This window comes from Apodemus sylvaticus, chromosome 11 (genome assembly GCF_947179515.1).
Source record: "Apodemus sylvaticus chromosome 11, mApoSyl1.1, whole genome shotgun sequence".
Taxonomy (NCBI): Eukaryota; Metazoa; Chordata; class Mammalia; order Rodentia; family Muridae; genus Apodemus; species Apodemus sylvaticus.
In genome coordinates this window covers 13,751,769-13,778,709 of record NC_067482.1, presented here as the reverse complement: position 1 = coordinate 13,778,709, position 26,941 = coordinate 13,751,769, and the positions used below count along the sequence as shown (strand labels likewise).

The window sequence follows — 26,941 nt, the reverse complement described above, 5'->3', positions numbered from 1 at the left end:
AAGATCTACCTTTCTTGTTTTAAGGTCGTGGTATAAGCTGGCTTGGAACTTGCTGAGCCAGTTGAGCCGCAGGAGGAAAGGCCCACAGGCCTTTGTAGAACCTTAAGTCAAATTTCCAGTGAACTTACCAGAAAGTGGGAATGAATCTTTAAAACAGGTTTTAGGTCAAGAAAGGTCTTGTGCTTTCTGGCATATCATTTTAATTCTTTAAAAAAGTACTAGCATGTTTTAGTTGACAGAGTAAATATATTGCAGGCGCTTGGGAATCTGAACGTGGGCCTTGGCCTCTGCAGCCAGAAAACTAACCTTAGCAAGCGTGCGCTGCCTTTCTCCACCTTCCTCGAGACCCTGTGAGAGTGTCACAGCTGCAACAGCCAGCCCTGCAGCCGTGATCAGAAGCTACTCACTCTCAAGGATGAAGCAGTGGGGGGGAGGGGGAGAGTGCGGCGCACAACCCTGTTGTTCATAAGGAAGCCCTGGAAAGAGAAACCCAAAGAAGAAAATCTAATTGTTACTTTTGGTATATAAGTATTATAGGTACATAATTTTCCTTTAGGAGCCCCAGTGCTGAATGCATTAGAGAAGTAGTTCTGCTTGGGTAAGTTATCTTAACCAGGAGGCTCTTTATATGTGTGAAAGCTTTCTGTGGTATTTTTAGAAGGTATTGATTCAGGTCACGAAGAAAGTTCAAAACAGGGTTTTCAGGTAATATCATGGCTATGGATTTTCAAGCACATTTCTATACATTTATATTTATTCATTTATTGCAATACTGGAGGTTGAACGTAGGGGCCTTACCCAGGTAGGCAAGTATATTAGGACCAATAGTACTCCAAGCCCCCATTCCCGCTTTCCTAAATTAGTCCCCCTTAGCATTTACCTGGAGAAATGGCTCAGCAGTAAAGAGCACTGGCTGCTCTTATAGAGGACCCAGGTTCAGTTCCCAGCACCCACACGATGGCCTATAACCTTCAGTAACTTCAGTTCTAGAGAATCCTGTGCCCTCCTCTGGTCTCCATGGGCTCCAGCAATGCATGTGGCGAATAGACATACATGCAAGCAAAGCACTCAGAACCTTAAAAAGTTAAATATTTTTTAAAAAGAAAGAAACTGTAAAGGAGGCTATATTTACTGAACTTTGAATCATTTCTAAGATCTTAGTTATTAAATTCATTTCATTTTGAAATGTCACACATATTTGGTTCAGACAGATTTGAATGTAATAGTTTTTCTTGTCTGTAAAAGCATAATTTCTGTCTACAGGTTTGTGTTATTCTAAGATGTGTTCCTAAAGTGGATTGTAGAGCAGCATTCACAGATAGTTTTTAACTTAAAGAAACATGTTGTAGAATTAGTTTTAGGAAGCCTGTTAATGAAAGCCTTGCATACGATTCTTTGGCATTTCAAAGTTGTCTTTGTTTCCTCTGTGTTCTTGGAGGACTCTGGTTCTAGAAGCCCACTGTCCATGTTTTAATGCTGGTGCTTCTCTTTCTCACGAGGCCCTGGGCTCCTCATGTGAAATATTTAGTTAATTTTAATACCTGCCTTGATGGATTGGATGGACTGAACTGTATAAAATATGTGCAGAGTTCACAACATGTGTGTTCTCATTTAATATGCCATTATTTCTAAGACACAAAATGTTATTCAAAGAAACACTAGTAACAGGAAGAAAAAAAAAAAAAAACCCAAAACATAGCCTAATTTTTCCAGAGTTGAGTTTTTCTGGATTCATTAACCCCAATGAAGGCTTTGGATAGGTAAGGTTTCATGTAAAAAAAAAAAAAAAAAAAAAAAGTCCTTACTGGTGAAAGATTTGTGCCTTAGCAATATTTTGTTTTAAAAAGTTATTTTACTTTATCATCAATTAAATTTTTAAGTGGAGTATGGTTTGGTGGTATAATATATTTTGGGCACCAGCCTGGACTTATCAAAAAATCTGTTAAAGCCTGATTATCAGTCCCTTTGTTCTGAGGATCTGAATAGTGTTTGTCTGATAGGCTGCAGTGAGCTTGTCTTTGTCCTCACACCTTTTGGTTTTAGTTATTGGTGACAAGGAGAATTTTAACTCAAATCTTTTTGTGAAAATAATGATAAATTCAGTTCTTTTGATGTACTAAGTTTAGAAAGTTAGTGGTTGCTAGTGAATTTGGCAACTAGGAACTATTTTGCTTGTGATCTAATGAGAAATGTTTATCTCTCTTCAGTTTTAATAGACATGAATTTTGCCTTGGGAGGTTTGTGGGAGTTGGACACATTGATGTTGTGTTATAGCTTATGACTGCATTTTGCCTAGCACAATCTCACAGCAGAATGAAATCCATTAATTTTGTTTAAAAATATGTGTAGCTATTTTTAAAATAAAGTGTTTTGCTTCTGATTTTTTTCCGCAACTGGTGACTATATTTGAAGAAAAATATGCATAATAGTTCTCTTTTGAATCATGATGAAATTGCTTGTGTCCAAAACGGTGAAGTTTTTCCTCTGGTTTTTAGATCTTGGATGATGAGGTTGTTGTGGACTTTTATGTAGCTGTCCCAGAAATAATGGGTGAACTTAATCCTTTAAGGAAGAAACTGAAGAAAAAATTTCCAAAGGCTACTAGAAGTAAGATTTTTTTCTTTCAATGTTTTCAGAAACTCTCTTGATACTTTTGTTTGTAAAAAACAAAGCTGCTAATATATTTGTAGAACAAATGTTATGCCTGATATTTGAGATTGATGTTGTAAGAATGTGTAGTTTATTTTCCTCTTTGGCATTGATCTTGCAGGAGTGTAAATCAGCTGTACATTACTGGAACACAGTACCTGCTAAGAGCATTGCCATCGTGACATTCTGTTGACGTTTATATTTCTTTATCAATATAATGTATATGCTCACGTAAGAATTCAGCTTGTACGTAAATACTTATATATGAGTGCTTGGCTCTTTAAGTGTTTATGATTAGTAGAATTTTTCTTTATGAGTATTTTCTTCTTAACAAATACAAGAGAAACTGGGTGGTGGTGCCACATATTTTTATTCCCAACACTTAGGAGGCAGAGGCAGGCAGATCTCTGTGAGTTTGAGGCCAATCTTGTCTACAAAGTAAGTTTCAGAACAGCTAGGGCTGTTACACAGAGAAACCCTGTCTCTAAACAACAAACAAACAAACAAACAAACCCAGCAACAAAAAAGAAATATAGTGAGAAGAGAAGTAATGTTGTTACGGAAATGCTATGTTATAAAGTGAGAGATAGAAGTTGATGAGTTCTTCAGGTGCTGCGGATATTGACCAGGTTTGCTTATAACCTAGGTGGGGATGCATCATGAATGAGGTGACAGTAAGATTCTAGTAGAATCCAACAAACTGACTGAGACCTAAGTAGAAAGAATATATTAACACAGCCTGGAGTAGGCTCGAAAGGATAGGCTAGCACCAAGAAGTGTCGCAGGTCCTTTTGGCTCCACATTGATAATGAATAATAGAAGTGAATAATGGGAAACGATGTTGGGGTGGATTGAGGGGTTTTGAGGAAGTCTTTGAGTTACTGAGCATGGACTTGTTGTGGATAATGAGAGGGCCCTGTGTAACCCCAGAGCTCCGACCATTGGGCAAGGTGGACACAGAGAGTTTGACTGCCAGGGACATTGGGCTGTGGAGGGCCTCAGGACTTTGCCCCGGGGGTGGGGAAGGCGCAGTTTTTTGGGGGTTGCCCGGAGAGCCAGCAGGATGGAGCTCGAAGGCACAGGTTCGAAGTCATGGATACCTCAGGCGCTGCTGGGTGTCACAGAAGAGCTGAGAACTGGAGTATGGGCTCTCAGGGCTAGGCTCTGGCCCGACAGAAGGGAAAGGGATAGGGGAGAGCTCCCACTGGGTCCAAGTCTTTGGTCTGGTCTCCTTGGTCTAGTCAGACGGCTTGGGTTAGTGGCAGCCATGGCTGGGAATGCAGCAGGAGATTAGACTCAAGCTCTTTAGGGGAAGACCTGCCCCGTTGTTCTCACAAAGGGAATCCAGATGAGAAGAGGCAGTCCATGGTTTCAGCATTTATGGAAGAGATGTAGAGAGAGGAAGAAGGTAGAGAAGTAGAGGCTGGCGACGTGGAGGGCCAGGGAAGGAATGGGGAGAGTAAGAGAAGAGGGAGCAAGAGAGAGTAAGAGAGGGGAGGGGGCAAGCAGCCCCTCTTAGAGGCCCCGGGCCTACCTGGCTGTTGCCAGGTAACTGTGGGGAGGGACACACCTGGCCGTTGCCAGGTGACCATGGGGTGGAGTGTAGACAGAATACTAGGGCCTTGGGATGTTGCCCTAAGTAACTGATGGCCACAGAATTATGGAGTTGAGAGCTTCGTGTCAGAAGTCTGGGAGCATAGCCAACGGGTCTGTCCCTTTTAGAGTTAATCTACAGGGTCACTGGAAGTTATGCCTCGCTCAGCCAGAACACAGACTGCCTTTCACGGTCCTACATGGACTACTGTCTATTCAGCACGAATCATTCAGGTGGTGTAAGGTGTGATGTGACATCATCTGTTCTCTAGAGCAGCGGGAGACATACTGGCTTGGATTGGAACTTGAGTAGAGAGCCCAGTTAGGCTACAAGGACAGGGGATGGATAGGGATGGTGTTCAGTCAGTTAGTCCTGTGTGGTAAGAACCAGGAGAGACAGTGTTAAAGACAGGACTTATGACTGAATAGGAAGGGGGTGGCTGAGAGGGAGAGGCTTGCCCTGTGTGAGGTTCCACTGACAAGTGGTAGTGGTATTTCTGAAGCCTACATTAAGTCACACTGGTATTAGATGTGGGTGGGACTCAGCATTTTTGATAGAGATTCCCATCGCAGCAACCTTTGTTGTTGTGGAATCAGATTCACATTTTTCCCAAGTTAGGCCTAAAATTGAATATTATTGGAGAAAAAAAAGGAGACTTGCAGTCCAACATAGAGAAAATATTTCCCAGAAACAGATTTGATTTCTAATTAAGCTCAAGTCACAGCCAGTGGTGCTAATGGAGACAGTGAGAGGTGAGGCTCATGGTGTCTGCTGGTGCCTGCCTGTGCCTGCTGGTGCCCGCCTGTGCCCGCCAGCGCCGCCCAGCCACTGGCTGCTGATGTCCTGCCGAGCTGTCTGTCAGGTACTAACTGCTGTAAAGCCCAGCCGTCTGCCATCTCTGCTGCTCTCCTCTCTAGAACCCACTGGGTTCCATTTCTGTTACTCTTTTCAGCAGCGTTCCTCTTGTGCTTAAGTCTAAGAAGGTGCTCATATAACTTCTTTATTTCAACTTTCTTCTTTCAGGGGGATTTCCTTTATTTCTACTTTCATAGTGAACCACACACCCTCGAGCTGCCATGGGTGTCCTTAGTGTGTGACCCCTCCCCCCACGGTGCTTTAACAAGGCACCTGGAAGAACGACGGGGCCCCTTCTCTAACATGTTCTTTCAGCCCCACAGGGTCGGCTCAACAGAACCTGCAAAACATTTGTGTTCTTTAAACATGAAAACAAACCCAGCCTGTCAGAATGTTCAAACAGAGCACACCAGATGTGCATGGGTACAGATGGAGCTTGTAGTGTGCATTTAGAGATTGCTCTGATTCTCATTTGAGATGTTTGATTCCCCCTAGATCCAACAAAACACATTAAGGTAAAAGCTGCTTTCTGTCATTTGGACACAGAGTGTTATCAGATATTGGTGATTAATAGGGCTAGATAGTAATAGGCAGTGGACTTTTTGTGCCATTGCACAGGAATTAGATCTGATCCTCTGTGTAGATGAGAACCACTGAAAACTCTGTTCAGAAGCATGAGGTATGACTTTCTTATTAGAATGACTACTCTGAGGGCATGTAAGTGATGGGAGGACATAAGGATATAGAAACTTAGCTGGAGAACGTTGTGAAGGCTGTTGTAGTCCAGAGAAAAGGAAAGAACACATTTGCAATGATAGTGAAGACAGAAGGAGAAGGTTGTTGAAGGATGTTGAAGAGGTAGAATCAATAAGAATTGCTGATTAATTAAATATGACGTGAAGGAATCTGGAATGATTCTCTAGTTTTGGTCATAAGTAGCGATGTAGATATTGTTCTAAATACAGATATACAGGAAGTAAACCAGGTTTTAGCATGACACTCATCACAAAGAAAAGATGGCCGAGGAAAGAAGGTTCCCTGTACAGACTCATAGTAACATGGAGTTTGTGATTTCAAACAAGGTGAATGGCTAAAAGGCACATAGCTTAAGTCTAAATAGTGGGATAAAAGAGACATGATTTCATTTATTTAAGACAAAAAAATGACTGTATTGGAGGAGCAGAGGAACAAACACGATGAGACAGGAGAAAACACGTCAGGTGGAAATGGACTGCATACTCCAACCAATGCGTGAGATACGGAGAAAGCAGGCTCTTCATGAAGTGTCTGCAGAAGAAGCAATTTGAATACACAAACTGAGTAATTATAAGCCATGGAAACAAATAAGAGTAAGAGAATGCCATTGGCTATATCAATGCCAGACAAAATAGATCTTTAAAATGAGAACAGATACTGGAGAAAAGTTGGATGATGTATAAAAATAAAAGCACAGCCCGGCGGTGGTGGCACACGCCTGTAATCCCAGCACTTGGGAGGCAGAGGCAGGCAGATTTCTGAGTTCGAGGCCAACCTGGTCTACAGAGTAAGTTCCAAGACAGCCAGGACTGTACATAGAAACACTATCTCGAAAAAACCAAATCCAAAAAACCAAAAAATAAAAATAAAAAATAAAAAAAAATAAAAGTACGTACTCATTTATAGACAGAGCCCCAAAATATATGAGATGGAATTAGAATTAAAAGGTGAAATGAAATGACTCTTAATATTCTGTTCTACCTACAAACTAGTGTCTCATTCAGCCATTATCAAAGATGCTATCTCCAGTAGGAGATGGGAACTAACACAGAGACTCATAACTGGGCAGTGTGTAGAGAGCGAGAGACATTGGAGCTCTCAGTTCTAAGTGGGATGTCTGCGAAATGCCCCACTCAGGGCTCAGGAATTGTGCAGAGGAGGAAGCCCAAAGATTTTAGAGCCATAGGGGATGCATGATACCAAGAAAACTGTCTTCTAGATGCGAAAGGACTGACATACAACTCACAGATGCTATGGCAGCATGCACTGGGCTTTATAAATCCAAACCAGATGGGTCCCAGTGTGTGTGTGTGTGTGTGTGTGTGTGTGTGTGTGTGTGTGTGTGTGTGTGAGTGTGTGTGTGTGTGAGAGAGAGAGAGAGAGAGAGAGAGAGAGAGCATGCGCAAGTGTGTGTTTCTCCTGCTTGCTTTTTCTTTTTTTCGTGTGTGTGTTTGTTATTTTTGTTTTTAATTCTTGCTTGTCTTTTTTATTTGCCTGCTTGTTTTCTTGGAGAGTCAGAGAGGGGTGGGGAGGGAGAAATATTGAGAGATATATTGAGGGAGAGGGAAAGTTTAGAGTTGGAAAGGTGGGGAGGTGGGAAGGATTTGGGAAGAGATGAGGGAGGGGAAACATGGATTAAAATATGTTGTAGGAAAATTACCTTATTTTTCAGTAAGAAAATTAAAAAGCATCAAGATAATTATGGTATGCATTTTGATTAGCATTTCATACTGCCACACCCTTTTTCATCAAGTTTGTGTGTATGTGTGCATGTGTGTATGTGTGTACGTGTACATGGTAGAAGGGAGGCATATGTGTAGGTCAGAGGTCAGAGGAACTCTGGAGCTGGCTCTCCTTCCAGTCTGACTGAGAATCTACTTCTAGACTCACATGCTTATTGGCAGAAGTCTGTTCTTTGCAGGCTACTGGGCTGAGACTTTAGTTATTTGCTGGATTTGGAGTTCCTTGGTCTATTGTCCACTCTGTATGTTAGCATACAGCTTTATAGGTTCTTCAAAGCCAATAAGGAAGAGACTCTCCCAAGACAGGCATTGTTGGGTTATATAATGCAGCTTTATGTGCATATTGTCCTGACTCTTGGTTAGAAGGCAACTTGCAGGCCTCATCCACACCCAGTGGATGAAGTGCGGCCAAGCTATAAACTAGACGTGGGGACATAGCTACCACTCTAACATCTGTCTGCCATGGCTTATTCGCTGTTTTTTCATGGGATTCGTGTTTATTTCAGTCACTAATTTTTGCTACTTGTTTAGATAATGTAGTAATTTTAGATTTTTCTGATTTTTCTAACCAGATTCCATTGGTCGTGACATCCCCAAAATGCTTGAATTATTTAAAGCTGCACATGAAATTATGGTAGATCAAGAAAGGCAGAACTTCCTCAGCACCAAAATAGCAACAGTAAGTTATAGCTGCATCTCCTGTGCAGATGCCTGTAAGTGGTATCCAGACATTTGAACTCCTTTGAAACCAGCATCAAATATACATACCAAGAATGAGCTTACCAAGTTCAGTGGTACTTGAGAGTTCCTTCCTTCCAGGGAGAATCAACTGTAAGCACCTCTGACCTCCAGGGCACAGGTACATGCATGCACAGATGTGTTCATGTTTATACACACAAACATACACAAATGTATTATTTATTTATATATATATATATATATATATATATATATATATATATATATATATATATATATAATAATTTCTTCCTGTGTAAAGTTACATGCTGTTTCCTGGCATTTTGCTTAATCTATCTATTCTAACATGCACCTTTTTGTTTTGTTTTGTTTTTTTAAGTCATATAAATATTTTAAGTCTTTTAAGGGTTGTAAGGCTTGGATCCTGAGAAGAACATTCTGTATTGCTGAGCACATAGTATATACTTAGTATTGTATAATGGATTAATTTGTTTCATTTGTGTCTGATTGTTTGTTGGTGTTTTATAGTTACTTGAATACTCACAGAAGATACTTGATGTCAGTGTCTAATACCATTTTTAGGACATTAATATAAGTGTGTTAGAATTATAGAACCATGCTTTTAAATAAGCATTGGGGTACATTAAAGTTATATTATTTGCAACTGTTCTTTATACTGAAGAATCTCAAAAAATTATTTATGTAACTTTTCCCTATTTATAACTATAGGAATAGTAGTAACTTATTGATAACAAAATTTAAGCAATGCCATCCAAATGTCTGGTGCTGTTCTAAATGATTTTGTTTGTTAAATCTCTTTGTTATATTTTATTTCTAATAATTTTTCAAAATTTTGAGATTATTTTATAGTTACATTATTTCCCCTTTCTTTTTCTCTCTCAAGACCCTGTTGCTCCCCAACCCACTGCTCTCTTTCAAATTCATGGCTGATTTTTTCTTTGTTTGGTGTGTGTATGTGTTACATGTGCACATGCGTTTTCAGGGCTGAATATTTGGTTATTGACTAAGCAGTTGGAATGTTCTTCTCTGAGGAAGGCTATTTCTGTCCCCCCCAACAAGAGTTGTCTATAGTTCTGTATAGTGTTGAAGCCTCACGAGCTTTTCCCATTCCACAGTAGCATGTCTATTGACATCATCCTATTTAGGTCATGTTTAGGCAGCTGTGTTGGTGAGACTTCGTGGGTGTGGGTGTGACATTTCTAGAAGACATGATTCCACAGCAAACTTCCTGTTCCTTTACCTCTTACAATCTTTCCACCTTATCTTCCACAATGATTCCTGATCCTCAGACACAGGAATTGTATTGTCTGTGTATCAGATAGAATGCAGGCACAGAAGAGGTAAGAAAGACCACTGCCTCCATTTTATAGGGGAAAGTACACAAGGCTACAAGGTTGCACACTTTCAAGGCCCCAAGCTAAAATGAAAGGAAATGGTAGGTATTTGACCATTAGCAATGTCTTAGAGCAGGTAGGCTCAGTCCCTTTGCTCACAGAGTTAAAATAATTGGAATAACTGTTAGGAGTTCTTTCTCTCCTCTTGTTTTACTCTCTAGAGGAGTTTCACATCATTGCCGATAGTTGGTAGTCCAAGCTAACTGAACCACATCCACTGTAGATTGTTAGAAATCTAGACGAAGCACTGTGCTAGCTTACTGATGGGAAGGAACCCTTGCCTTAGAAAGGAAGCAGAGCAGATCTCATTGGTAAGTCCCACTTGTCACATTATCCTCAAGGATCAGCTTGCATTTACTTGGCCTGATCTTTGCTAGACTCTGATGTTGAAATTTCCTTGTTTCCAAAGGCCCTTGGCAGAGTTTCTTGCTTCTTAAGGCTGACAGTGTTGTAATCCAAACACAAACAAACAAAAGCCCAAATGCGAAACTGCAGAGCTTCCTCTGGAGCTGCAGAGGCTTGTCTGGTACTTGCCAGTCTATGTAAGTGGAGGCAGACCTTAGGTGAGGTCCTCAGTGATGTGGTCCAAATGTCAATGTCTATATAGAGCAGTAATGTCTGTTTCATAGTGTCTTTCTCTGGGTCAGATACAATTTTAAAATGGTGTTATTTATCATCACTCTTAACATTTTGTCTTTGAGGATCATAGAATATCCTTATGAAACTCTTCCTAGCTGGATTAAATTTTCTCTTTCTTAAGGTATATTTTTAGTATGTTTTGTAGATAATAGGTCCTAACGTATAAGAAAGCACAGTGTCTTTTTCTTTAATAGATACCACAGTGATAAATATGGGCCCTGATCACACTGTATGTCCCTTTTACAGACTTAATGTGTTTAAAGAAAATCTGATAAATACTACTGAAGTGCTTGGCTATAGTAGAAGATTAGTGAAGTGGATTTTAGATGCCTATTGTTGTGGTTCAAATTTAATTTCATGATTTTGAAACAATAACAACTGTTTCTCGTGGCATCCTGGACTTCTGTTTTCCCTATTAACTGTTTCTCCATCTATGGAATGATGGTAATGGTAGGTACTATTTGGGTAGGAGGGGTAGATGTGATAGTCACAATAGCTGTGTAGCTGATATTTTGACTAAGATGAAGTAAAAGATTTACCTTCCCATATAAAACAGTGAGAAGTACCTTGAAATCTAAACTACACAAAGTAAACTATGTAGACAAAACTATAGTGTAATATCATCTATGAATATAGATGTAAAACTTCTAACAAATACTTTGGCTGCCTAAATCCATCTTCTTTTGCTAAAAGTGCCTGAAACCAGGTGATATACAAAAAGTAGAGATTTTGTCAGCGTGTGATTCTTCTGGAGGTGGCAAAGTCCAAGTGTATCGTGTTGGTATACGGTGAGAACTTCACATTCTATCATGTCTCATCAGAAGAATGGAAGGCTATACAAGCTGTGCTGAGGAGGCAAGTCATGAGGCAGGGCCTGGAGAGTGAACCTGCTCACCTCTGACTCCTGTGAAACAGTCACCTCTCTTAACCTAGCAACTGATTGGGACCCTGAATCCAGCTCCGCCATGGGGCAGTCAAATTTCTAGGTGAGGTTTGGAGGGAACTAACCCTGTTTCAACTATTTGGCAGTAGGAATTCAAGGTTGGATTAACATTTAATAGTTATTATACTTTGCTATATTAATGAGCTGGAAGCCAAAAGTTATTTTCCTAGATTCTAGAATGAAAATGCTGGTTAAACAGTCTCAGCCCATTAGGGATAGAAATCCCCTAGAGGCAGTGTGCAGTTAGTGGTTGACTGCATGCTTAGCATCCTCAAGAACCTGTTCAGTCCTACAACCTCCCTACTAAAATGTCAGTGCTCTTAATTTCCTTCAAGGTTTTAAAATGATTTTATTTTTATTCTTGATTATAGGCATTTATGTGAAGGGGGGCATGTGCACATGAATGCGGGTGCCTTCAGAAGCTAGCGGCTCAGATCCCCCTGGAGCTGGTGTTACAGACAGTTGTAAGCTGCCCAGTGTGGATGCTGAGAACCAAACTCAGTCCTAATGCTGAGCCTGTTCTCCTTAATTTCATAAAGAATACACAGGAAAACCAACAGCTGACATCATGCTTTGTAATAAACAACCGACTCCCACTTTCTTCCTGAGATCCGCTTTTGATTAACATTCACCATTGCTGATTATAGCAATGCAGTAAGGCAAGGAACAAAGTTAAAGTCATCTAGGATAGAAAGCGTGACTCATTATTTATGTATGATATAGTTAGTAAAACAAAGCGGTTATATATCATTGGAGATACTAGTCCAAGGAATGAAACTCAATTGTGTTTCTATAGAACAGTAACATTCTCAATTTTAAAAATTTAATGTAGAATTTGACTTATAATTTCGAAAGGAATACTTAGGGATAAATCTAAAGATGTGAGCAGTCCATATACTGAAAACATCAAAACATAGTTGAGTGAAATTGAGGATGAAATAAATGGTGATGTGGACTTAGTGAAATTGTAGAGTGAATTTGCAATACCAGTTCTACTGACTAGAAGCTTGCTTGGCTGGCTGCACTTTTAAAGTCCTAATCAGCTTTTTTAGAAAGTTAACTAATTACAAAACTTATACGGATATAGAAAAGACTGAGATCAGGGAGGAGGCTCCGCGGAGAGAGTGCTGATTGCATAGCGCAGGACCTGAGTTTGGATCACTGGCTCCACATAGAAAGTTAGGCATGGGGACATGAATCTGTTCTCCCATGTTTTGGGAGCAGAGACAGAAGATCCCCAGAGCCTAGTCAAGTGGGTGAGCTCTAGTGTCAGTGAGAGTTCTTGTGTCAAATGTAAGAGAGAGAATGATTGAGGAAGCCACTTGACATTGACTTCTGCCCTCCACACGCATGCACACAGCTTGTATGCACATGAGCATACATATTACATGCTACATGTGTGCACACACAGAAATACAAAGGACCTAAAATAGAACAACTTGGGATAAGAACAAAGTTGGACATTTACCAAAGTGCTGGTCATGATGGTACTTGTCTTTAATCCTAGTGCCCAGGGTGTAGAGGCCAGTGGATCTCTGAATTTCAGACCAGAAGGCTGCAGAATGATAATGTCTCAAATAATAAACAAATAAAAATATTTTTACAAAGTTCTTTTGACATTATGATATTGATATCAAGAAATAAAACAATGGAAAAAATAGAGAATCATAAAAGATAGAAGCGTGTGACTTCTGACTAGAACTGACTTCTAGTCAGAAAAGTCACCAAAACAGTTTGATATTTGTCTGCAACAAATCAACCCCAACCCTCATGTCAAAGCACATATAATACCTCAAATTGTGTAAAAGGCTATATGCAAACACTTAAAGATTAATCCTAAAACTGATTACTTTAGAAGAAAAGAGTTGGGTTATGGAATGATTCTTTTTGAGATGTGACAACAAAAGCATTACTCGGAGAAGGACTTGGTAGGTGGGTCTATGTAGAGGGGAGCGCTCCCAATCCCGAAAGGACAGTGCAAAGACAATGCAAAGAGTATGGACCATAAGAACATTATGTGCAAACCATGTCTGGTAAATCCTGAATGCGTAAAAACGCTTTCTAAGCTTAATAAACTACCCAGTATTTCTGCATTGGCAGGATTTGAACACTTAAAAGAGATAGGACAGATGACAAACAAAACCAGATGATCACCAGCATCTTTAGTCATTGGGTCAATGTAAATTTAAACAGAGAATTATCATTACATATCTACTGGATGGTTAAAACTACTCCCCCGATACCTTTATAAGTCTTGGTGAGGACATAGAGCAGGACCAGGCACACACTGTGGGAAAATTCAGTTTTTTAAATGATGCAACCTCCTTGACAAGCAATTTGGTAATTTGTAAAGAAGCTGAACTTCCTCTTTCTGCCCAGTTCTGCTATTCCAGTTTTAGGTGAAATGAAAACATATGTTCAAACAGAGGCTTTGATATTTATAATAAATAAATAGTAGTTGGAAACATTCTAAATATCTATCACAGGATCCATACAAACAAAAGTAATAAACTCCATATATGCTAATATATGCTGAGTAAAATAAGCCCGGAAGGGGGGAATATATTGTACTATTCTATTTGTATAAAATTCTAGCAAATGTTAGCTAACTTTTATTGATAGAAAAACAAATAGTGTTTACCTTGGGCAAGACAAAGGCAGAGAGGGGCCGGAAGTAGGAATTACAAAGCAACATAATGAATTTTAGAAGTGATTAATTATCCTGACTAGTGATGGTTCCATGAGTGTCATGTATGTCAGAATTATATTGTATACTTAAGAATATGTGTCAAGGGGCTGGAGAGCTGGCTCAGTGGGTAAGACCACCTGCTGCCCTTCCTGAGGGTTTAAGCTTGATTCCCAGCATCCATGTAGGGTGACTCTCCTGCCTCCACCTCCCTGGATTCACCCTTCTGGCCTCCTTGGGCATCTGCACACACATCCACCCACACACATCCTCATAATTTAAAAAAATCTTTAAAAAATGTTGTTGTATGCATGTATGCTTTGCCTGAGTGTGTGTCTGTATACTTATTGTGTTCGTGAAAGAACCTTCAGGGATCGGAAGAGGATGCCAGATGCCCTGGAACTGCAGTTATAGGCAGTGGTAACCCACTGTGTGGAGACCATGTTCAGACAGATCCTCTACAAGAACAGGAACTGCACCCAGCTGTTCACCTCTCTTCAGTCCTGTGCTGGCTGGTTTTATGCTCCAAGGTTTAGTACTTTAGTGTAGAGTATAGTTTGAGTAGTGGAAACTAGTTTTTCTTCTGTATCAAAGTGGTAAATATAACCAGCTGAAATTCCATGTCTTTATTTTCTTTCAGATTAGTGTCATAAACCCAACCTTTATTCCCTGAACTGTGTGAATGGTTTTGTAGCCATCCAGTTTCTTTCTAACTCTTTCCTATCATTTGTACCTAAAACTTACACATTCATGTATTTACTTGAGTGTATATAGGATCAACTCACGTCCTCATATCAGCAAAAATATCACTCTATTTATCTAAAAAATAAAACAAGCTGTTGGAATATTTCGTTTTAATCATGCACATTGCTATTCTGTGATCATCATCTATTTCTGTCTTGGTTGGAAACGAAAGTATCAGATTTCAGGGGAAGGTCTTAAAGCATAATGTTAGAGTGCTATAGGGAGACAACAGGAATTGCTTACCCCGCCATAGACACATGTATATTTTTTTTCCTTTTAGAAATATCAAGGTATAAAGCATAAATACTCCGTAAAGTTAGTCTATGTGTACTACTATGCCAGGTAACACTGTCCTTCACTTCCTTGGTATGGGTGAAAATAGCATTTGCCACATTGTTAGTGGTGCTGGGATCAGCCAGACCATATGCCTTACAATACCTGTTTGTTCTACTCCATTATGGGCCATAACCAGTTCCTGTTGCTGGCCTTTTGTGTATATCCAGTTTTTGCTATACAGATGACACCATGGTAAAATTCTTGTGAACAAATGTTACCAACATTTCCCAAGTATACCTTTAGGTAAATTTCTTGAAGTATAACAAATGCACATAAAGATTTTTTTAAATTTATTGATATATTTATTTACATTTCAAATGATTTCCCCGTTTCTGGACCCCCACTCCCCGAAAGTCCCATCAGTCCCCTTCCCTCCCCGTGTTTTCCCACCCAACCCTTCCCACTTCCCCGTTCTGGTTTTGCCGAATACTGCTTCACTGAGTCTTTCCAGAACAAGGGGCCACTCCTCCTTTCTTCTTGTACCTCATTTGATGTGTGGATTATGTTTTGGGTATTCCAGTTTTCTAGGTTAATATCCACTTATTAGTGAGTGCATACCATGATTCACCTTTTGAGTCTGGGTTACCTCACTTAGTATGATATTCTTTAGCTCCATCCATTTGCCTAAGAATTTCATGAATTCATTGTTTCTAATGGCTGAATAGTACTCCATTGTGTAGATATACCACATTTTTTGCATCCACTCTTCTGTTGAGGGATACCTGGGTTCTTTCCAGCATCTGGCAATTATAAATAGGGCTGCTATGAACATAGTAGAACATGTATCCTTATTACATGGAATTTATAAATTTTTATGTTTATTTCCAGTTTTACCTTTCTATCTCACGATCCTTTTTTTCAAGTTTAATAACCCTTTGAATTTTTTGTTTTCTCACCTCCCCCATCCCCATACTGTTTCGTCCTTTTTGGTTGTCCAGTAGCATGTCAGAAAGACATAAAAGAATTAAATTTGTGGGAAATGCATGTGAACTAGTATAAAGTTTGCATTACTTCATAGTTGGCAGTAGATCTTGCCTTCCTGGTAACATGCAGTTTAACCAGCTTTGATTACAGTAACACCATGCATGTTTACTCTTGTAGCAAGTCCCTCTTTTCCCATGCTTTTCTTATATCACTAGGCAAATTTGTACTAGCGGACCATAAACTCAAGTCAGGTGTCTGGAAGGTGACTCACTTGGTGACTGTGTTCTGTACAAGCATGAAGGCCTGAGTTCAGATCCCCACTGCCTATTGAAAAGCCTGACATAGTGGTGCTTGCCTGTAAGCCTCATGCCGGGGAGCTGGAGATTGGAGGGGCCCTGGGCTCTGGCTACTTTGTCTCACCAAATCTTCCAGCTCCAGGTTTAGTAAGAAACTGTTTCAAAAAATGAGGTGGAGTGTGACTAAAAGAAACACCCAACATTGCCTGCATCCACACAGAGGATCTTTATAATCTCTTTATTTATGACACATATACTATACTATACATGCCCCTGCACATGAACGCAAGTCTATGACTGAAAACAAAGTATTATTAAGAAATTACCTGAGCTGGGCATGCTAGTGCATGCCTGCAACCCCAGAGCTTAAGTGGTTGATGGAGGAGGATCACAAGTTTCTGCACAGGCAAGGCCACAGAATTGAAACTTAGTCTCAAACAAAAGAGAACCAAAAGAAAGTGTGTATTTTAAAAATATGAATGCAGTTGTACTTTTACTCTAAAAGTTAATTTATTTAATTTATTGATATATAATTAGTATATAAACTCCAGAATGTTTAAGAATAAATTGCAAAAACAAATTTAGTAGAAATGGGTAAAATTATGAAGAATATGCTTTTAATGTATTTATGAATAATCAAACCTAAGCTTGTGGTCTATGAAAGAAGAAAGAGGGAGACACAGAGCTGATTACAGGAGCATGTCAAGCACTGTTTGACTAGTATGTCCTGCCTGGGTTTCAAAAATATATTTGGAGCTTTGAACTGTGGAGAATAGAGATGGCACCTTTGATGTGCTATTTTTGCTTTCTTTTTAAAGTAAAGGACATGTCTGAAGTTGTAGACATGATCTGTTCATGGGCATCACTCTGCTGTTTACATAATAGTGAAATCGGAGAGTTTTCAGCCTGGCATCCGATAAAAGCTGAAGCGGAATATGGCACAGTCAACACGAGCAAGACAGGGACAGAAGCAGTCAGGCCTGATGGCGGACCGCGAGATCTCGGACAGGGTGGGACAGGGACAGTGAACAATGGATGGAGTTCACTTAAACAGGGTTTGACTGTTGTAGGATTTGGAATTTGGAGGTTTGTTTTACAGTAACTAGCTCCATAAGTTACATTAGTGGGTAAGAAGGAATATTGTTTGTCAGAAACCATGACTGTCTCTGTGAAAGGGAGCCGGCCATGGCTCGTGACTCATTGCCCATCTTCTTTCCCCTCAGCCTTTCCAGCCGATTCACTTTCCTTGTAGTGTCTTCTGTGTAGTATAGTCTATGTGTCATAAATGAGGAGACTATAAAGATAAGAACATGCACCATAGAATATAAAATACAGGAGATAGAATGTGTATCTGTGTTCCTGTTACATACTGAGTTTGGTATCCTTAACATTGTGTCTTAAACCCTTTCCTAACTCATTAAAATTCTTGCAAAGAATTTTAATAACTGTTTTATAGTCTCTTGTGATAGATATATCATAGTTTGTTCAACCTTATTCCTTTTGTTGGGCATTAGATTGCTGCTAATGTCTCATTGCTATTAAATTGCTTCAATGAACATAAATTTTCATTTCTCATACACACAGAATATATTCTATGCCTGTGCACAAATGAGTAGTTTGTTGAAAAGAAGTCTGCATTTATTGAAATTAAGACGTGAAATATTTTTTCCCATTCACTGCTTCCAGCTGTGCCCAGTACAACTTTTCCTGTCTGTTAGGCATAAGCCTGTTATAGATATCATGGCTAATGACTGTTAGTGATTTGAAGAGCAGTTTGTCTGGTTTCTAATGCCAGTCTCATATCTAGAGACTTCCTTTGCCCAATTTAGAGTCAACTTTTATGACTTTAGTGACCTGAAATAGAAAGGGTTACTAGGTTCTCAGCCTTCTCTTGCTCTAGACCTTGGAGGGCATGGGCCAAAGCTACATGTGCCTCCAGTGCCTCTTTCGGCCTAATCACTCTGGGCTCCAGGTATAGACAGACCTGGCAGAGTGTGGAGGGGAGGGCGGGGTGCTTGTGCTTCTCTGGGAGCCACTGTTTGGATTGTCGTGTTTCCTAGCCATCTCCTATTGTTTGCGGAGATAACATAGCACATTCTACCAGCAGCCTCATCTTCTTACAGGGGTCTCTCTCCACAATGAGGTGTCTGGAGCCATACCGTCTTTCCTGGCTTCTGCCTCTACTTGAATTAGTAGGGTGGCCTCAATAAAGGACACTACATTTTCGATTCTTGTCTCCAGATTTGGGCCCTGTTATCAATCTTAAAGAGCTTGTTTTAAATGCACACATAAAATTTACAACAGCTGTTTGAAACTATTGCTAGGAATTTTTCCTACCATTTTTAAATTGCAATGCAATTCTTAGCCAAACAAAACATTTTGCCTCATCTGCATAGTAGATACATAATAATAAGCTAATAGTCTATTGGGTAAAAAAAAAAAAACCAACAACCCTATTGTTCTAAAAAATTAAAAATAGTAAGTAAAATGGCACAAATAGAACCGTTTCTTGCTCTGGAAGAAAGTAATGGTTGTTTTTACTCTTAAATGTCTCTGAGTTATGTTTCCAGTGCCATAGACCAGCAAACTTGACTCTGGGCAAACCCCACCTGTCCATCTGTTTTTGTAAGGAAAGTTTTGTTGGAACACAGCTGCACTCATTCATGTGTTGTTTTAACTTCTGTTTTGTCCCCGCAGCCGCCTTGAGCAGTTGTAACAGAGCCCATTTGGCTTGCAAAGCCATACATACTTACTTTGTCACCATTTACAAAGAAAGTGTGCCAAGTCCTGTTCTCATGTACTTCCTCCAGAATTCTTTCGAAAACAGATAAGATATGCGGTTCATCTGCTCAGCAACATTAAGTCATCTCTTGCTGTTGGTAACATAAATCCTAAAGTCTTTGCTTTTAATTCTCATTGCAACCAATCTCAAACCACTGTATTAATATCAAATTCTCTATTTCCTAACCTTTTCATGGTAAACACGAAGGCCAGGTTTTAAAATTCTGGCTCCTGGGTTTATTTTGTTGAGCCCAAACAGTGGTTTGATTTTACTGAAATTAGTGTTTTAAAACTGGAGGCTATCACATGGAAGTCCAGTTTGCCACTTGGTGACAAATGAGGATTTGGAATGGCGCTGGTCCTGTAGCCAGTGTGCTACATAAGAGCTGGTTAAGACCTCAGAGTGGCAGTCCTCTACCTCTGTCACCTCAGCCTCTGCCTGTGGGTTCCTCTGCCTAGAGCGTCCCTTCTTCATCCTTAAGAAGTGTGTCAGTCTCACGTCCCTGCTGCACTCCTGGCACTCACTCCTCTAATCAGAGAGGCACACGGTGACTAGACTGCAGTCCCCTCCTCCCCTCGCTCACACCCCACTCTCCTGCATTCGCTCAGAGCTGTCAGGGTCCCAAGGTGCTGGGTGGTGGACAGGAGGTGTTTTCCTCTGCACGCACCTGCCATGTAGGCTTAGTCACGTGACTTCTCTTACACATGCAGCTACTCCTCACGCCTGTGCTTTTGCCGTTTCCTTTCGCTCTATTTTTGAAACAGGGCCCCTCTATGTAGTCTAGGATGGCCAGAGTTTGCTGTGTAGAACAAACTGGCCTCAAATCAATGCTCCTGTTGCCTCAGCCTCCCCAATGTGGGATTATGTAATGTGCCCTCCAGGCCTGGCTTGCACATGCTTTTGAATAAAATGGTTTTGTTTTCTGCTTCTTGGCTTTTAATAGTAAGTAAGGGATAATAGTAATATATTTATAATAATAATATCCTCATAGGGTTCTTAGAGAAATGAATCTGTGTAGATGATCAAATGTTTAACCCAAAGTAAGAGCCCATTAAATGGGGTTATGTAATCAATTCTTGTTCTTACAACTTTCCTTACTGTTCTGTAGACACGTGCAGTTAACCTTCTTTCCCTCAGTTTACACTGTTACGGGTCATGGGAAGTAAATGCTCTCCGTTAACCTACACTTGGTTTCATTATAGAATATTGCATTTGGAGAGGGTTTGGAGGTCAGATGGTTAAAAACTGCTTACCCAAGGCGACTGTCCTCTACAGATCCCAGTTCTAGGTCAGCAGTCACCTGAAGGTTATAGAATGTATCAGCACTGTATCAGAAATCAATGTCACAGAAGCTGTCCCTCTAAAATATCTATTCCTGCTTTATATGTGGATGGAGTTTTTTGTTTTGTTTTTGGTTTGCTTGTGTGTACATCTCTGTATAACATGAAGCAGTGCTCATAGAGGTCTGAAGGGCACCAGATCCCCTGGAACTGCAGTTATAGGTGGATAGAAGCTTCCATATGGGTGCTGAGAGCCGGAGCTGGGCCTCTGGAGGAGCAGCTGGTGCTTTAACTGCTGAGCGACTCTTATGTCAAGATGTAATCAAACCTAAGATTTCTTTTCTTTAAAGTGCAATAAAAATCTATAAATGTTATTACATTTATTTATGCATTATGTGAATGTGTGCATGCACAAACACAGCACGCTCGAGGAGGTCAAAGGACAGTTTGTAGAAGTCAATTCTCTTCTCTTCTTCTACCATATGGGTCCTGAGGACTGAACTCAGGTCATCAGATTTGGGAGTTAAGTGTCTACTTACTGAGCCCTCTCACTGACCCTGATTTATAATATACATGGAGAGAGAGAGGGAGAGGGGGGAGGAGAGAAGATAGAAGGGGAGGAGAAATTACATGAATATAACGTACTATGAAATAATCTGACAATAACGGATTGTGATTAAATATATCACAATATATTTAAAAACACAGTATAATTAAACATTATACTGTAGAATGTAGAATTTTCATATTCCCCACTTCAGTGGTTATATCATGAAATGATAACTCTAGACAGTAGTACAAAACTACTACTCAATATCTGTTCATCAGAAATGCATCAGGATGCATCTGTTTTTTCAGATTGGTGTGTTATTGCTTCCATCTTTACAGGATTTAGGGTGCCTCAGATATTTATATTATAGCTACTCATTCAGTCTTTAGTCATTAAAAAATAAGTTGACCTCTAAGTTGTTTCATAGAGATAAACTACTCTAAACTTAATGATACACATAAATCATTTTATTAGGTATGATACTCTACACTGACTCAAAAGTATTTTGTGTAAAACTATAATTTTGTAAAATTACTGTTTTTCTTATAAAGATACATATCATTTATAAGGCATGTCTTGTGGCAGTGAAACAGTTATTTTTTTTGTCTGTGATAATTTTTAGCTCAGAGACTTTGCTTTATATACACAAATTTAAAAAAACTGAAAACTGAACCAGTAAATTGGGTGCCAAAGTTTCTATTTTCTAGTAATCCACCTCAAAAACTAGCAATAGCCAAGCCCTCTCTGAGAGTGGTTCCTGAGAGCAGTGTAAACGTCATTGGAATAACAGTCTGTCTTTAGTTTGCTCATGTTACACTTGAAATTCAGAAACTAGCTGTTTCAGAACAAGTGTGCAGTATTTAAAGTTAATTTATATGTGTTTTGCTTTTTTAATTTTTATTCTCTGAAAAGGTAGAAATAATTTTTGCCACTGTAATCCATTTGTGCACAAAATATTCAGGTAAGCTTAGTGCACGTGGCTCTCACACTGGCCCAGGAGCGCTGTTTCTTCAGGAGTCTTTCTTCTCTCTTCACCTTTCTTAAATCAGAAATCCCTGAAGACCCTGGAAGCATAGTTTTTGGTTTTGTGTGCATTTTTCTTGAGTAAGTTTTCATGACCTGAAAAGTTGAAGAGATGTTCTTGAGTATACTTTGCTGATATGAAATATAGTATATACTTCTTAGGCCTGGTGTCACATGTCTAACTCTGGCACTGAGAAGATATACAGGAAGACTCCTGAAGCCCACTGGCCAGCCAGCCTAGCTAAACTGGTGAGCCTCAGGTTCATCAAAAGATCTTGTCTCAGAAAGTAAGGTGACATGCAATAAAGGCAGACATCCAACATCCACCTCTGGTTTCTACCCACACATGTACACAGATGCACTAACCCCACCTTCACATGTGCACATAAGTTAAAGAGATTATGTTCCTGGTTTGGGTTTGGTATGGTGTGTTGGGATGTGCTTTTTGGAAATTACTTGGAAACTACAGATAGAAAAACTTACAGTCCACTATGATATAGTCTATAAAGTAACTCTCAACATATAAGTATAGAAATATGTATGAATTCTTCTAGAAGAATTATAGAGTTCTTGTTGTTTGCTTTTATAGTAGAGTTTTTTAATAGTTAATTGCATTAGGTAAATAAAACATACCATCTAGAATTCATACTGATGCAGTTATCAAATTGTGATATCTGTGTATCTGTTTCTTTCAGTTGGATATGCTAAGTGACCAGATAGCTGCCAATCTTCAAGCAGTTATGAATGAGGTCTGTAGGCATAGACCACTGGATCTGGGTGAGTAGCTGGGTGAGGGCAGATGTCCTTAAACCCAGAGATCTTCAAAACTGTGAAATACTGAGACAAAAAGTTAATGTACAAGTTCTCTAGCCACAGTTTTTCCAGGGATTAAATAAGTAAAATAAAATTTCCTTTTTTTCCAAAGGATTCTTAATTACCTTATTCATGAATCATAAGGTTTTAGAGAGGGACTTCTTTATTAGTAACAAAGAACATACCCCCAGACATTTGCATATTTCTACTGTTAAATGAATTAAGGTTTAAAAGAAAACTAATTGCTTTAAAGTTACAGTGGTGCTAACTAGGAAAGAAAGGCGTTTATTAAATGGTAGTTTGAAGCCAGTTGGCCTTCTTAATCTTTATTTTATAAAAGAAAGGAGGCATTTTTGTCCTGGGAGGAGAGTTATCACTTGTAAGGGCCTAATTCTCTTGGCATGGGGAGAAGAATGTGGGTGCTGTAGTAGCTAGAACACAAGCCACTTCCATACCTGTAGCATGCCCATGTTCCTTACACCAACCACAGTTGTGGGTGCATGACACGAGATGGCCAGACTCCACCGACTGCCCAAATAGTGCAGTGCTGGGAGTTCACAAGATTAGTTCATAATCGACTTAATTAAAGCATATACTTGAACTACTTTGCCATTGTCTTAGGGTTTCATTGCTGTGAAGAGACTATGGCCAAGACAGCTGTTATAAAGGCAAACTTTTTTCTTATGTATTGTATGAAATTTTCTATTTTCTTTTAGAATTTTTCATATATATATTCATATTTCATATATATTCATATACAGTCATAGTTCATATATATTCATATTTCATATATTTTTCATATATATATTATTTTGCTTATTCACTTTACATCCCACTCACTGCCCCTCTCCTGGTCACACCCTTCTACAGTCCTTCCTCCCATCCCCCTCCCCTTCTCCTTTGAGTAGATGCAGGACCCCTGGGTATCCCCCCAACCCACCCAAATCTCTGTGAGGCTAGGTGTATCCTCTCCCACTAAGGCCAGACCAATAGCTCAGGCTCTAAGATCAACAGTTGATAAATGGGACACCATGAAACTGTAAAGCTTCTATAAGGAAATGGACACTATCAGTAGGACAAAATGGCGGCCTACAGATTGGAAAAGGATCTTTACCAACCCTACATCTGATAAAGAACTAATATCCAAAATGTATAAAGAACTCAAGAAGTTAAACACCAACAGCCCAAATAACCCAATTTAAAAATGGCAAACATTTAATTGGGGCTAGCTTACAGTTTCAAAAGTTCAGTCTATTATCATCATGATAGGAAACATGTCAGCATCCAGGTAGACATAGTGCTGGAAGAGCTGAGAGTTCTACATCTTGATCTGAAGGCTGCCATGCCGACGTTTTCTTCCACACTGGATGGAGTTTGATCATAGGACCTTAAAACCTACCCTCAAAGTGATGAACTGTCTCCTACAAGGCCACACCTCCAAATAGTGCCACTTCCCATGGCCAAGCATATTCGAACCACTGCAGCTCTCCTGGGAATTAAGCACATCGGTGATTGAATATCCCATTTTTAATTCTTTTAATCCAAAATACCACCACAGACATTGAGTATATACAGATTTCTTTTATTCCTCAGAAGGAACTTTGCCCTTCTCAGATAGCTAGAGAAGAGTAATGGACAATAAATTCTCTAAAAATTATTTTTCTTTTTCTTCCATTTTAGATGAAGCCCCTTAACTGTTATTAGGGAGAGTCTTTTAATTTGTGGAGAATTTTATCAACTGTTTGGTAACTCAATGTTACTGTCGGTGCTGACTGCTTTAGAGAAATATTTAGAATATTTCCATCTGGTATACATTACCACCTACTCCCTTCAGTGTTGATTTTGTAGTAAATAGGTTCTAGGTGATTGTTTTCTGGAGGAAAGGAGAGACTCACTAGTGAGTGTGTTTCAGGGCTGCTGTCTGGGGCAGTGAGCTGTGCAGGACAGCAGTCCTGGAGCCCTGCCCGCCTCCCTATGCCTGCATATCTGAGCCACAGAGTCCTGAGTGAGAAAGTCATGGTTGGCTCTGATCTTTGTCCTAGGTCCATTTGTGGTCCGTGCCTTCCTTCGTAGTTCAACCAGTGAAGGTTTACTACTGAAGACTGACTCATTGTTACCCAAAGAAGCCAAACCTACAGAAGCTGAAACAGAAGAAGCTGAAACCACAGAAGCTGCCTAGAAGTGTTGTATTGTGAAATTATTGGGGGGGATATGTGTGTCAAGAAACAACTGAGACATCTATAAAAGTGTAATTTCTAGTTGGGCGCCTCATGTTTTTTCTTAATCAGTACATTTAGAAGGAAGTTTTAACACATTTTTTTTTATAGTTTTAAAAATAAGGAAAAAAATGTTAGTTTCTAAAAGTCCTGTTACATTTCCTTTTTAAATTTTGTATTGTTTTTTATATTTTTCTGGACTTGGATCCTGCCGCATTTTCTTTTTTACCCCCTCATCCCCTCTTTATTTTTTTATTGTTTTTCCTTTATTCACTTTATATCCCGATCAGAGCCCCCCCCCTTCCTCCTCTTCCCCATGTCTCACCATCACACTCCTCTAGTGCCCCCACCCCTTGCCTTCTGAGGAGAGGAGGCCTCCCTTTGGTACCAACCTGCCCTGGCAAATTAAGTTGAAGCAGGACTGGCTGCATCCTCTCCTACTGAGGCTAGAGAAGGCAGCCCAGATAGGGAAGGGAATCCAAAGAGAGGCATAAGAGTCAGAGCCAGCCCCTGCTCCACTTGTGGGAGACCCACATGGAGACAGACCATACTGCACATCTGCTACAACGTGTGGGCTGCGTCGGTCCAGCCCATGCGTGTTGTTTAGTTGGTGGTTCAGCCTCTGTGAGCCCCGATGGATGCAGGTTAGTTGATTCTATAGGTCTTGTGTCTCCTTGACCCTCCAGCTCCCCCAGTCCTTCCTTAGCATCAGTGTTCTGTATTTTGGTAGAATCCAGGTCTTCTAGAGTTTCTAGGTCTGTAACATTCCTTCAGGAGACATGGCCATCTGAAGTAATAGCCGCATCCTCATCCCTACCAGGCTGCATCTCCAGCAGGGCTGTTTGCTTCTGTGTGTGTGGTGCTGGGGTTGGGAGGCCATGTGGAAAGTTGGGTGTCTTCCGTTGCTCTCCACTTTGAATTTTGGACACTAAGTGTGGGGTTCCCCAGTTTGGTTAGACCCATCTGTCGGCAACTTCCAAGTCCTCAGGATTTCCGTGGCCTAGGAAGCTCCAATAACCAGGAACAACTTCTACACTCACAGAGTGTTCCCCACACTGGAGAATTTAAAGTGTTGGCACCATTTACCGAATGCAGCAGCATCAGGGCGAGGCACTGACAGCAGTTATCTTTTACTGAGTATGGTATGTCTCCCATTTCACTCTCACAGCTCGTTGCTATGGAAATGGGATGCTCAGCTTCCATGCAAAGGGAGTTAAACATTTGTGAGGTCCAATACGAGGCAAAGGAGCTCAGTGTGCTGGACTGGAGAGCTTCCTGGCTCAGTCTCCAAGTGGCCAGACCCTAGCGGTGTGCCACACACCCAGCCTTTGGCCCAGACCCTAGTGGTGTGCCACACACCCAGCCTTTGGCTCAAACCCTAGTGGTGTGCCACACACCCAGCCTTTGGCCCAGACCCTAGCAGTGTGCCACACACCCAGGCTTTGGCTCAAACCCTAGTGGTGTGCCACACACCCAGGCTTTGGGCTTTCTTGGCCATTATCTTAACCATCTGGCCAAGTCACCGCTTTTTCATGTGTTCTAAGATAAACCAAACTTACCACTGTAGTTTCAATTTTTTTTTTTAAAGCATTGAATGGCTGTACTTAAATTTTTTTTTCTCGGTCACTGCTGATATGAAAGCTAAAAGAAAGATGAAGAATGGGTTGTGGAAATAGTGCATGGTGGAGATGCCAGATTCTGAAACCCAAAGATTCATCAGTGTTGGAAATCTCAATTTACAAAGAAGACAGGATTTTGGTTTTTTTGTTTGTTTTGATTTTTTTTAAATCACATGTCTGTGTTAGGGTCTAGGCAGAGGTCAACCCCAGATGTCTTTCTCAGTAGCTCTCTACCTTATTTTTTGAAACAGGATCTTAAGCTGGAGTCCATAGACCTTCTCTGTAGGTGCTGGGGATGGAGACTGTCCTCCAGCCTCTGCAGCAGGTGCCTTACCGTCGAGCCATTCCTAGGCCACTTTTAAATTTTTATTTATGCTTAG

At 40.2% G+C, this 26,941-nt stretch overlaps 1 protein-coding gene across 1 annotated transcript in view; it reads left to right on the top strand.

Moving 5' to 3' along the window:
• Positions 1 to 24,984, top strand: part of Mrpl1 (mitochondrial ribosomal protein L1) — a 46,814-nt gene extending 21,830 nt beyond the window's left edge. The window contains exons 6-9 of the mRNA XM_052198746.1: positions 2,496 to 2,607; positions 8,169 to 8,275; positions 22,609 to 22,690; positions 24,769 to 24,984. Coding sequence (XP_052054706.1) covers positions 2,496 to 2,607; positions 8,169 to 8,275; positions 22,609 to 22,690; positions 24,769 to 24,905 — 438 coding nt within the window. The 3' untranslated portion in view covers positions 24,906 to 24,984. The remainder of the gene's footprint in view (positions 1 to 2,495; positions 2,608 to 8,168; positions 8,276 to 22,608; positions 22,691 to 24,768) is intronic.
• The last annotated feature ends 1,957 nt before the right edge of the window (positions 24,985 to 26,941 follow it).